This window comes from Gymnoscopelus microlampas (genome assembly GCF_963454915.1).
Source record: "Gymnoscopelus microlampas genome assembly, chromosome: 12".
Lineage (NCBI taxonomy): Eukaryota > Metazoa > Chordata > Actinopteri > Myctophiformes > Myctophidae > Gymnoscopelus > Gymnoscopelus microlampas.
Genome location: NC_139949.1, coordinates 36,979,521 through 36,993,485, shown reverse-complemented (window position 1 = coordinate 36,993,485; position 13,965 = coordinate 36,979,521). Strand labels below are relative to the sequence as shown.

At 42.3% G+C, this 13,965-nt stretch overlaps 1 protein-coding gene across 2 annotated transcripts in view; it reads right to left on the bottom strand.

Annotated features, from left to right (window-relative positions):
• stk10 (serine/threonine kinase 10) overlaps positions 1 to 13,965 on the bottom strand; it is a 64,666-nt gene that overhangs the window by 18,287 nt on the left and 32,414 nt on the right. For both annotated transcript variants that reach the window (XR_014601907.1, XM_084073634.1), the window contains exons 5-8: positions 11,183 to 11,255; positions 9,270 to 9,464; positions 8,342 to 8,423; positions 2,794 to 2,928 (exon numbers count right to left, since the gene is read on the bottom strand). Coding sequence is in view for 1 of the 2 variants with exons in the window: in XM_084073634.1 (XP_083929760.1) it covers positions 2,794 to 2,928; positions 8,342 to 8,423; positions 9,270 to 9,464; positions 11,183 to 11,255 (485 nt within the window). In the remaining variant the exon portion in view is untranslated. The remainder of the gene's footprint in view (positions 1 to 2,793; positions 2,929 to 8,341; positions 8,424 to 9,269; positions 9,465 to 11,182; positions 11,256 to 13,965) is intronic.

Genomic DNA, 13,965 nt, shown 5'->3' with positions numbered 1-13,965 from the left:
ACAAGATGGAGAGTAAAAGAGATGAGATTCAAACGGCGAAGTGATAGTGGACTGAAAAGTAATGATTTCTCAGTTTGCTGAACAACGCGGATATGGAAAGTGATGATTATGAGACACAGCAGAACGGCTCGTCTAGACAGAGACGCAGCATGAATATTAATGTGCCCTTTAACAGTCTGAGGGAATCATCAGAACCATAATCTAACAAGGTCGTAAAAGCATAATCACCCATTACAAAATGATTGGGAGGGTTCTTTCTTTCACCAGAAAATGATAATGTGAGAAATAATCTAGCGACTAACATATTTAATTTGATGGTGAAATTATGTATCCTGTTCAACTGTAGTAAGGAAGTTGGCCAACAGTAGTAAGGAAGTTGGTCAACATGTTTTATGCCCTTGGACTTCACAGGACTACTTTTTAAATATTGATCTATTCGAAATATATTGGAGTTGTGTGACGACTCCAATCTAATCCCTACTTAACCCATTAAAACCGGGAAAGTCATTTTAGATTTTAGCTAAATATATAGCACATTGGTTGGCTGTTAAAAAATAGCAGATATACAAGCTCATAGCGTGTCACTTCATGCCGCGCTATGAGCTTGTCTTGATCTGCTATTTTTTTTTTTTTTTTTTTTTTTTTAATCGTGAAAATGTGTGCACATCTTTGAATATAATAGATTTTACAAAGCTTTTTTTTTTACTAAAATATTTGCTTCTGGGGGCCCCTGGGACAAAATATTTTGAGATGGGGGTCGGCGGCCAATTTTGGGGGTCCTTGACATGAAAAAGTTTGAGAACCACTGATATAGCAACATAAGTTTTTCAGAAAACTGATGTAGACGGCAGTTGTAGAATCGGCTTCAGCTCTTAATGGGTTAACACATTCCTCACAAACAACATTTCCACTTATGAAAATCATTTTTCAGATCCAGATTGGCTTTGGGCCAGCAGCATGCTGTTTGTTGTTTACATTCAGTAAACCATGGCAGATCCCTGTCTAAATAACTCACTCAGTCACAGGTTGGGCGGTGATAGTGTTTCTATACATTATTATTACACAGTAAAATCATGCCTTAACTCAACTCTGAGAGTGTACAAAATGGAACCAAATGGACCTTTTGTACACGCAGAGTGAAATCAACACTCAGGATTTGACGGTGCAGTTAGACCCAGAGCAGCGCCTATATTTAGCTGTGCTGTGTGGCTGAATGGCTGTGTTCCGGTCTCTGTCCTTTGTTTGTGGCTACGGGCACACCGATACTGCGTCACCTTCTAATCAAGTGCCCACCATTAACCCATTAAGACCTGAAGCCGATTCTACAAATGTCTTCTAAAAAACGTATGTTTCTATATCAGTGGTGCTCAAACCTTTTCATGTCAAGGACCCCCAAAATGATATGTATTTGGCCGCCAACCGCCATCTCAAAATATGTTGTTCCAGGGACCCCCAGAAGCAAAGATTTGAGTTAAAAATGTTCGCTTTAAAATAATATATATAAAATAATATATATATATTCAAAGATTTGCACACATCTTCACGATTTTTCAAAAATAGCAGATCTACAAGCTCATAGCGCGGCACTAGTGCCGCGCTATGAGCTTGTAGATCGGCTATTTTTGAATAGCCAAAGTGTAAAATAATGCTTTTTAGCTCAAATCAAAAAATGACACAGATGCATTCCAGCTCTTAATGGGTTAAATGCTCGAGGGAACCTTCGGTCCTTGTTGGCAGGCACCGGAAGGCCGTGTTTACAAGAAACGCTGAGCACTCCACGAAGGTCAACAAGGACTTCAAAAAGAAAGGAAAAGTGTTTTTTTGGTAGTAGGAAGTAGTGTGTTTGTGTGCGTGTCCCTCGCATCGTTCTGCGAGTTGTAGAGCTTAACATTAAAAGACACACTCCCACAGTCCCAGGTCTACTACGACCAGTGAACCTTACGAAACCTCAGTCAGAGCACACACACAGACAACTCCAGACCTCGGCGAGGGACGCTCAAGTATGAGACAGGACAAAATGATAGAGTGAAATGAGAAAGAATGTCAACTGATGACATAATAACATAGGATCCTGGGTCTCAAAACATGGTTTTCACCCTAGAAATCATACCAGGCGGGGTATCCCAATGGGGATAGAAAAAAATGCATTTTGGAGAAGAGTTGTGAACCATCTGACGCAGTTTGGCCGAGCACCAGAGAATGGTATGTGTGTAAGAATGACCACAAACCCATCCCAAAATGGGACACAGGCTAGTAGTGGGTGCCTACAATGTGTTTCGTTCATCCACAAGGTACAAATCCACATGTGGGTCCTTGGCTGAAATAGTACAAGAATCCCCATGCAGGGGAATTAAAAACGCATGTAGCCAGCGTAGTAGAATGTAGATATACAGAAGCATTTCACACTTGACTTCAGTCTAGACTATTGCTGTGGCTGCTATTAGTTTAGCGTTTGCTCGGTAGTAGTACACTTTCATGCACCTGAATAAAACAGAATGTCTAGCTTACTAGCTGCCTTAAATACTAATTATAGCACACCAAGTACTGTATGACATCAATGGGGAAAAGCAAAACACATAGAGAACATTTTTTTTGTAGGGGGCAACATGGAACTTCTGATCCTTTTGCACAGAGATTGACCTCTTGCAATTGACAGAGGTCAATCGCCAAGCTTTACAGGAATTGACGGCACACTTTCCAAATAAAAAACAAACAATAAGACAACAAGCGAACAAAGAAAGAATTGAAAGGGGAGTAAGGAGAAGGTGGGCGGAGGGGTTGCAGTTGACGTACCACAGTGAGTTCTGCGGTGTCATCCTCCTCGCCTTCCTCTCTATTGTCTTCAATTTCCTCCATGACCTCAGCCTTGGCCTCCGCCACCAGCTCCCGCAGCGGCCGGTTGGTCGTTACTGAGCTCACAAAGGGGTGCTGTAAACAGAAGGATACACGTGTCACTATAGTTAGTAGAAAATACAGTATTTTGGTGGTGTTGTGTGGTGTCCTAATACAGGGGTCACAAACCTCTGAATAGACCATGGACCCCCCCTCGCCCCTACAATAGTCACTCGTTCATTGTTTGTATTTAACTAATTTAAAGTGAAGTTGAATTATAGTGAAGTTAAACTACTCCTCAATTGGTTGGGGACTCATGGTATGCTTACAATAACATGTGCTTGAGGGAGGGGAAAAGTCAAACCATCACCACGATGGTTTTACTTTCGTTCAGTTAATGACACCACTTAACCTGTACTGAAATGATGAATTAACAATACTCACAAACTGTGGGAGGGAGGGTTCAGATATGACATAAGAATTATGGTGGAAAATTAAAGGGATAGGAGGCACACACACACACACACACACACACACACACACACACACACACACACACACACACACACACACACACACACACACACACACACACACACACACACACACACACACACACACACACACACACACACACACACACGAAAAGAAAGAAAATAAACTGCCGCAGTCATGCACGTAGCTTCAGGTCATGACTGCTACTGTGAGAGAGTTAGTTGATTGAGTTAGTTAGTTAGAGAGAGAGACTGAAAGACAACAAGCTAGGAGAGACTTTCAATGTGGTAGAACCTTTATCCACCACCTGGCAGCTCTGAAATATGCAAAAACAACTGTCCACATGAACGTCAAACCAAAGAAACGATGTCTAACACCTAACAAACTGACATCAGAAACATATGGATTTTAATTGAACACCAGAAGGTGGATGATTGGCAGACGAGCTTGAATACATGGGTGTACACAAGGCAGTGAAGTAGGACAAGCGATTCAGTGAAGAGGCAGGCGTGTTGAGGATAAAGGCTAAATGAAAAGGCGGGTGCAGCCGAGATAAAGGACCTATCATCTATTATTTAGCTGTTTTGTACTATGGTGTAATTTAATTGGCACAGCTGGTAAAGGGGGAGGCCAAGAAAGGGGATGAAGCTTTGTCTGTGCGCGCGCGTGCGTGAGTGAGTGTGTGCACGCGTGCATTTCTGCTGGGCCCTGTCCATGAGGACCATATTAGCTCTAAGCTTTTAACTTCTCCAGTGACAAACAACGGTCATTTATACCCAACAATGAGTCAGGTAAATGTGCCTAAACCACCAAGCCACTGCACAACAGAGAGGCTCAGATGCGTTTTTTAACAAACCTGGGTTGTACTTTTAAAAAGCCATGCTCATCATGCATTGCAATTGGTCGCAAAATTACCAAATTGCACGATGTAAAAGTCAGTTTTACCGAGCTAATAATGGATTATATAGACATTCACAGAGGTACATTCCACCTCCACGACTCTACAGAGGAAAACTTTATTTCGAATTCAAACCACCCACAAAACAGAGAGATAGGAGAGGAGAAAACAGTACAGCGGTATAAACGATATACCATATAGGGCTATCGTATTTTTCAAATGCACACAGTAATAGGCTTTGATACCATACGTTTTAGCTTATCACCCCTTGGGGGGTAAGATTTGACACAGACTGCTAATGCTAACAGTTCCAAGGTAATTTACTGACGGGGGGATTCAGCTGAAATGATTGAGCCTACCCAAACCACCCCAGCACCACTTCCTGAGTGCTCTCTCACAGACTGAAGGGGACCAGCTTCAAGGCTTTGAGACACAACACAGAGGGCCTTGTGGTGGCTCAGACTAATCTGTGATCTTGTCTTCATCATAGTTGCTTAGTGCGTAGGTGCAAGGTTCAAGGTGATTTATTGTCATACCATCAGTGGAGGACACTGATGTACCCCAGTACATGATGCAAAGAATACATCAAATATTACTCAACTAAAAGTGAAACTTGCACAGTCAAATGTGTAGATAAGTTAAAGTACTGGAGTACTTACTTTTAAAAATAACAAGTAGTCAAAAGTGTGTGCTTTTAAAAATATTCACAAGTACAAGTTACAAAGTGCATTATCTTTTTAATATCATAGCTATATTGAAAATGCAATGATTTTCCAGAAATGTTCTAAACATAATATTGAAAATAGCAGATCTACAAGCTCACAACACGTTTTGACACGTTGTGAGCTTACAGATCTGCTATTTTCACTATATTTGAAATATGGCTTAATGTAATTAATGTTCCATTCCTAGAAAGGTAGTGGAGTCAAAAGTGCAATATGTGTCTTTGAAATGTAGCAGCGGAAAAGTCATACGGTAAGTCTCCAAAAATACAAATATTCAAGTAAAGTACAGGTACTCAAAGAAATGTACTCGAGTAACGTACTTTGTTACTGTCCACCATTGCATACCATGCACCACAACACAGCAAAGTAGAAACATTGCAGGCAGTGAAATGCTTGCAGGAGCACAGCTGCAAAAATAAAAACTGCATGGAATAGCATATTGTATTAGCTAGAGTTAGCGATTTAACAGTTACTGTACATGTAGCAGCCACCGTCCCTTCACCAAAACTCTGCAGTACCATTATTAACCCTACTCCAGTAGCTAATATCAAAACTGTAGCTTCACATTGCTGACCACTGAACCCAGACCACCCCTGCTCAGACCAAAGCTCCATTTCTCACTGGAACAAATCAAAGCAGGGCCGGAAAGGGCTGACGGTGTAACACGACAGCCCAGACGGGGCCTTAGCGGTGTTATTTTTGCAGACATTTTGGATCTTAGACACGGCTCAGCAGAGCTTAGGCCTGATTGTTTGATGTTTCCCAGTGCAATGGACCAGGGCCATTTAGACTCTTACATGGACTGCTTGACTGGCGTCAGGGCGTGAAATGGTTAAAATAGGAACCTTATGGGGATCCGAGGAGCAGAGGAGGGAACAGACGTGGTGTAGATGACCAAAAACGTCTATCATCGGTTCTGCTCCACTCTCCTAACACTTTTTTTCTGTTTTTCATTTAGAATTTAAAGAGTCATCCGTACTCCTCTAGGGCTTAGAGTCTAGGCCACCTGGTGTGGTTAAAGTGTGGGAGGATGTCTCGCCTGTGTATTTTCAGTTTCTCAATGTAAGCTGGCAAACTGGGCAAATACAAACAGACTGGACTCCTGACGTATCAGAACCATGTACCGAACATCACACTGACTTTATATTGAAATCGCCCCTCTCGCTCCAAAAAAAAGTGAATGCACCTCAACAACCTGGAAATGTATAATCAAGGGACTGTGGAACATCTTGATAATCTATGTAATCCATGCATGTACAATAATAAATGTATTTCTGCAGCTAATGTTAAACCAGCATTTTTGTTGTTAAGCAGCTTTTATTAATAGAAGTGTTAAAAAAGATCATTATTTCCATTTAGCAAAGGAGACAGATGGAGAGAGAGAAGTGCTTTGGTGACAGTTTCAAGTCTCAAGTGGGCAGTGATAAAGTCAGATTCAGTGTTTGTAATGAGCTGTTGGCTGTGTCCACAGAAATCAAGCTTTTTATGTACAGTTTTGGGAAGAAAACCAATCCGGATATTATAACAGTATTAAAGCCCAATTATCTTATTTAGGAGGAAATAAGCCTCAATGGCACTGCAACTTTAAAAAAATAATGTGTGTTTTATTTTCATTTGATGAAGAATGGGAAATTAATATTAAATCCAGAAAATAACTTTTCTGGATTTCGTATTATTTTGTTGAAACTCCACATCTTGAGACAAAGCCCATGGGAGAAGTATCCATGTACAGAATAAGAGTCCCCAGCGACCAGATGGTCTCCTGCCAGCCACAGCCACGGTGACTGATAGTGTATCATGTCACTGTGTATACAACATTCCATACAGTGAGCGAGAGAAAGAGAGAGAGGGTGTGTTTGCACGCATCACATGCAGTGCTTCCAGGGCACGTTTGACAGAGATCTCTTGAAAATATTTTGATGACGAAGACTTCTATGTGGTTTTCTTTTGTCATTTCCTCCTCTTACAGACAGAGAGAGAGACACAGAGAGACAGAGAAAAAGTGAGAGAGAGAGACTGAACAACATGCAGTGCTTCCAGGGCACATTTGAGGGAGATCTCTTGAAAATATGTTTATGACTGAGACTTTTATCTGGTTCTCTTTCATCACTTCATCTTACACTCAGACAATGCATAGTAAAGTCCTACTGTTGAATTAACTCAGAGTGTACAAATGTAACCAAAAAGACCCGTAAGCGTCCAAGTGGATAAGTTAACACTGAGAATGTCACTGTCATACATATGATGCGGTGTATGAACCTAGCGGCACCTACACTTTTATCTGGTCCTCTTTAGTCCTTTCATGCTCTGTAACAGACACTACATAATGTACAACATCCACCTACAGTGATGATTGTGGATGAGCTTCGATAGGACCACCACGTCTATACGTTTTCACAACTTTGGGGGGGTCCGGCAGTTGGAATCATGAATCCATCTCAGACTACTGACTTTGAAGGTGCTGAAGGCTAATGTACACTGAAGTTCATGTTTCAAGGTTAAAGTTCGCCCACCGGTGGTGAAACAATGGCCTTTGATAGCCAAACAAACGCCGGTTGAAATCCGCACGGTGCCGGCCCAGACTCAGCAGGACACATTTGCAACTCAGTCGTGTGGTGAAGCCATCTAAACAGCCATCAGACGGGCGTGACAAGTTACGGCGGGCGTGATAACATCTGAAAACCCTCCGAACCGCGCCTGTCTCTCTCTCTGTATCTCTCCCACTGGAGCGCACACACAGAATTCCCAGAAGGCCTCAGGGCTTAGGATATTCACCTCGCCCCTCCTAATTGGCCAGGGGTGGCCGTGCTCGGGGTTATCCAGACATGCCATTGGCTGAGGATGAGGAATGTAAATAGCCGGCATTCCCTCAGCTGTGGGGTTCAGACAGGAAACTGTGGCTCTTGAATTCTAATGCTCTCTCATACACACCCAGTTGACTTTTTATTCCCGTATGTTCTTTCCACCATCTTCGTTGACCTTCCTGTCATTTAAACATTTTGCAATTTGTGAAAAATCTGTTCCTCTTTGTCGTAACTGCCCTAGCCCTTTCTTTCACTGCCAATCACCTCTTCCTCCCTCTCTCTCTCTCTCTATTTCTGTCTCTCGCACACGCCAAAGTCTGCATGGCACCACAAATGTTCCCATTATCAACCATTCCATTCAAGGCTTAAAATAGAGAATTTACTGTTGATAAAGGCTGTGTGTGCGTGTGTGTGTGCGCGCACGTGCGTGCGTGAAAACACATGCACGTACACGAGTGTGTCAGTGTGAGATAAGGACAATGAGAACCGATGCCTCACCATTCACCAAAGCGCTGAGTCGTACAATATTTGCTGAGTTATAGCTGCAGCTCAGTGTGTCGGTGTGTGTATGTGTGGGTAGTAGGTACCTCCAAGAGCTGAGCTGCAGATGGCCGGGTTTCTGGGTTCTTATCCAAAGACTTCTTCAGGAAATCTTTAAAGTCCCGCGACCTTAAAGTAAACACAGGGAAGAGGAATTAATCAAACCGACGGGGAGGGGAGAGGAAGGGGTGGTGAGAGACGAAGGCAGCGGGTGTCAGGCTGCTTGCTTTCAGATAACTCCTGACATGGCAAACACTTCCAGGAATGCTGCGTTGGTGCTGTACAGTCGCCCCGGTAATAGAGAGCTCTGCATTCAGCATTTAGCTCCACCATAAATTGAGACGGCCGGGACACTCAGGACCTCGTAAAATTTTTATGATAAAAGTGATTGGAAAAGCCACAGCTTAGCGCCCGTTAAAAGGCCTGTCTGGTTGGTGAGTTGTGGCTATAGGTTTTGGAACAGCCAGAGAGTGCAATGCAGGGCTGGAAGAGTAGAATGTGATAATGAGTCTGTCTGGTGCACAGCGAGTGCATGCGCACAAGAACGTGCTCTCTTCCTATGATATAGAAATGTATTCAATTCAACAATAAAATCATTTTTTTTCCCAAAGTACTGAGACAATTGAGATGTGCATTAACCACTTAAGCCCTATATAGCTACTTTGTTGTACTCTGTAGAGCAAAAATATCCAATCTACAAGCTCACAACACGTTGCATTGCGTTGTGAAAGTGCTTAAAGATGGTTACAGCTAATAGGTATCAAACATTTCACTGCTTGTACCTGTATGAGTGAGTGACAAACCCCTCTTGATTCTACTGATTCCCTAATATTTTGTCTACAGAGCTCAACTATAGGCCCCGTTCCTCTTTCTCAGAGAGCTGAGCGCTTCAGTTTTAAATGACACAGTTGACAATGTAATATGCGACCGTGATTGTGCTTCATTTAGGCTGATTTTTAAAAACGCAGCTCGCACCATTTGTGTGGCTGCTCGAGGCTGGGGGGGTCAGACTTGGCTATCTTCAGCAGCACCCTCATGGGGTTGAGTTCGTGGTGCGGAGGCTCGATCTGGGCCATCTCGATCAACGTGATGCCCAAGGACCAGATGTCCGCCTTGTAGTCGTACGGAGCGTCCTTCATCGTCTCGCACATCACCACCTCGGGAGCCATCCTGAGCAACACACACAGCAGACAAGGCCAAGGTTAAACAAACAACAACCAACTATTCATTCAAGGCATATTCTCGGATCAGTCCCAAGCACGACAGGTGTGACAGATCAGAAATAAAAAAGATGACTTGATTTGGTTAATTTTGTGTGTTCATATACTGTATATATTATTGGAAGTTTGGGGTGAATTCACCGCAAAGAAATCTCCATTATTTATGGTCATGCTAAAGTTGGTGAGGAATCTGACAGACAATAGACAATGTTTTAAAGTAACCTGACATATTTAACAGTTTACTTGACACCTTTTCAACACATCAAACTAGGGATGAGACGATATGAAAATGACATGTCACAATTATTGTGACAAAAATAATTGCGATTAACGATAATCAAAATATGCTTAAAGGAGGAGTTCACCCAAAAAATGATTTATTTTCTATCAATTGCACACCCCATGAAACCTTGAATACATGGATTTATTTTGGTTTTGCCCGGGTGTATTTCCGGTAGGAGACACAAATAATGTACTTTGTATCTCCTACCGGATACATTCGCCAGTAGGAGACAGGAATCAAATTATTAGCTTAGGAATGCGACAAAAAGACAAATAAATCCATGGATTCAAGGCTTCATGGGGTGTGCAATTGATAGAAAATAAGTAATTTTTTGGGTGAACTACTCCTTTAAAACTTAAAATGTCACTTTTGTTAACCACTTGAACACCCAGCATCCCTATTCTGGGGAGAATGTTCGCCAAAAATAGCCGATCTACAAGCTCACAACGTGTTCGATTTGTGTGAGTGAAATAAGAGCGTACCAAATGCGTTCTTCACAGGTCCGTTTTATCAAGTATAGAGGGTTTAAGTGGTACTGAATTTGCAGCTCAACAAAAGCTAATTCATCCTAGAGTATGACGGAGGACAATGTCACGATAAATTAAAATTTCTGCAATACGATTATTGTGAGCTTATTATTATTATTATTATTTGTGAGCGTTTTTTTAATCACAATTAACGATTATACATCAAAGAAAGAGTGAGTGGCCATAATGTGGGTTTAGTGTGTGGCTTTAATGTGTGCTCAGTTTCTAGTGTGGTCTTAAGTTGATAATTACAATCATATCTATATCTGCAGCTGATAACAACCACAGACTGATCTGACGCCGATAGCAGGCGTGCTTCACAAGTCAACCGTTGTTTGCCGATAATTTGCAAAGCGCCTCTGGCAAACACCAAACTCTTAAATTTACTCAAGTGGTGTCATGTTAGGTTAACACTGTGTGATCCCAGTTTCATGTTGACTCAGTCAATCAGTGTGCTCAGTGAAAGGTGTACACAAAAGACTGGAGAGTTTTGAAACTATTCTAGTTGTGCAATATAAAAGGGCAGGGTTAAGCTGTCATTGTACTTGGAGGGTATTCCGGATGCTAAACTATTCTGGTCAATGGGTGACTGTTCACTGGAATATTCATAGACCTATGGGGCAAGGTCCAGAGGTCAACCCTTAGAACTGGGTTTCTCAGCATGTGTACTCTGGTATGAGGCATTGAGCTGCAACTCTTGTGTGTGTGTGTGTCTATGTCTATGTCTATATGTGGGTGGGTTCATTTGTGTACTTTTCCAGGAAACAGGAAGTATATTCTTAGTCACACGTCTATAATTCAGTTTGTACAAACAGCATACCACGTTATTCCCATGTGTATCATGTATGTCCAACTCACCAGTACGGCGTTCCGATGAAAGAATCTCGTCTTTGCAAGGTTTTGTTATTCTTTGCCGACACGCCGAAATCAGCTGTGTGTGAAAAAGGGAGAGTAGAAAAAGACAGGGTTAACCATTTAAACCCTGGAAGTACTTTGTTGTTCTTTGTAATAATACTTTGTGTCAAATGGCAAAAGTAGCCGATCTACAAGCTTGTCGATCAGCTCTTTATTGCCGTGTTTGCTTATTTTTGCTGAATGTTCACCCATTATGACATGCCCAGAATAGGGAAGGAAGGGTTCATGTGGTTAAGGGAGTTGAAAGACATTCCACAACACCATGTCTTTGTAAGAGACAATGATTGATAGTCGAGTTTGTAAAGCCCCCCCAATACTCCCCCGCCCCCCCAACCCCTACCCCTCCCACCTCTCTGGTTGTGGGGACAGACAGATATGTTTCTACCTCGTAAAGACGTCATGACATCACACTGCAGGAGAGATGCAAAGCCAAACTCATTTGGATTTATCACACAAGTGCTGTGTTTGTCCTAAACAAGCTGTTCCCCATTCCCAAACATGACCCTGGGCTTATAGAAATATTGTTGGCTCATGCAGAACGCAATGTCTCCATGTCAGAATATTATGAGATACGGTTCCTGCGCTCAAAGTACTGCAGCGTTTGGCCTTAGGACTCGACTCCGTTCGCAAGAGCAATCTGATCATTTCAAAGACACAAAGACAGGCATGTTTGTTTTACAGCGACTTGCGTCTGTCTGGTATCGTGGCCTGCAGTACAAATGACCGTGAACGTCCGGTCAGACATATGATTTGGACTGCCACAGTCTGGAATGTTGCAGAAAGGATTTTCTTGTTAAAACACACAAAATGGTCTTACGCAACACATCAGTTGATGTTTCAAGTGTCTCTGCTACCACCCTGGTGGATCAGAATTACAAATAACATTATACGATCATGAACCTTGCTTAGACACATCATCTGAACACTGGGTAGTTTTGGGGCCAATGTACACTATATGGTATATGGGCAACACTGCCAACCACTGGATATTAAATAAATTAAGATGGTGTGAACCGAAAGCACCTTTTTATTGTTATTTTGTCTGCCTACTGTACTTTATGGATGAAAACACTTTCTGCATCCAATAAAGTGCTGGGATATTCTTCTGCGTGACAGTTTTTCCCACATGAACCAAAAAAATGGACAGAAATCAATATTTTCTGGCAGTAAAGAGATCTTATGTAATCAACGACAATGTGCTGATACAGCTCCAGGCAATGTGCCTCAACGGTATTGCTCAAAACAAAAAACATATTTGCTCTGTAACCTGAAATCTCTGGTCCGGAGCGAAAGTGCCTGAAGCAGAATACAGAACAATTTACCTTTGTTGTGTGTGACTAGATTGGCACCCTCATGACCTTATGTACAAGTTTCTGCAGTGCACCTGAGAGCTCACAGGTTGCATCAGACCCATAAACCCTCAGGTCCTCTTTAACACTGAGGCACTGACTGTGATGTCACAGACCTTAGTCTTTCTCAGACTATAGGATCAATCATTTAAGACAGTGGTTCTCAAACTTTGCTTCATTTCAAGGACCCCCATAACTCTTGAGTGTACAAGTGGAACCCCCTCAAGGAGCCCTGAGGACCCCATTTGAGAACCACTGATTTAAAAGGTCTTGGTGTGGGTTCTTTGGCAAGAACAAAAAAAACGTTATGTGAAATGAGCAGTCCTACCATGATCACGTTTATTTAAATTTGAGTGTCACACAGCTTATCATGTTTATATATGCAGCATATAATGGTCATATATGCCCCCAGACCAGTGTTTTTCGACCAGTCGACTCATGATCCAGTGGCCCCCTGAGAGGATTCAACAGGATCGCAGATGACTGTATTTAATCGACGGTCGTCCTGGTGTGAAACCAGTCGAGAACCGCTGCGACACACAGACAGATCATTTTCTCTTCGCGGTACAAGCCGATATGTTTAACTCAAGTCAATGACATCTAATTGCTGCCTCGTTTTGGAATTAATGCACAGTTGGGGAACTGTGGAGGGCTTTAAATGACTCAGTGTCGTGGCTTAACGAGTTCAGAGAGGCAACTCCCAGTGATTATATCTAGCTGTGGTGTCTTACAGGAAAGTATGTGAGGCACTACGAAAAGGCCCCGCGACGGGAAGGAACAGTCAAACCCAATGAAGAAGATTGGCTGGGGAAATATGCCTGGGCAAAAAGCAAAAGTGATTAGGAATATTGATCTATAATTGCTCGCTACAAACCTACTTACAGTACATAACGTCAAAGATGGTTCACATCAGCATGCACAGCATGGCTGGGAGTGTATCCTATAAGAACACTGTGGTTCTTTAAGTGGGGATGTGAGGGGATTCCAGGGGGTCCCCAGCATTTGTTACTATAGCATCAAAATCAGTTTTCACTATAATATATACTGTACACTGGCTACTTGGAAATAGACGATCTACGCCTCATGATGCTCACAACGCATCGAAATGTAAGCTTGCCTTGTAGATCTGTAGAAATGTAAGAATTTTGAATATTTTTTAAACATTTTAACTACACACATCTTGTATGGGGATCCCTAGCACAGAATCTTTTCAGGTGGATGTCCACGGCCAAATACATACAATTGATTTGGTCCTTGACATGAAAAGGTTTGAGAACTTTAAGAGGAACGCTTTAAGAGGAATCATACTGACCACTTGGCTACAGTACAAGCGAAACCTTTGGCTACACAATGTCAGGAATGCTGGGGTCTTCAGGC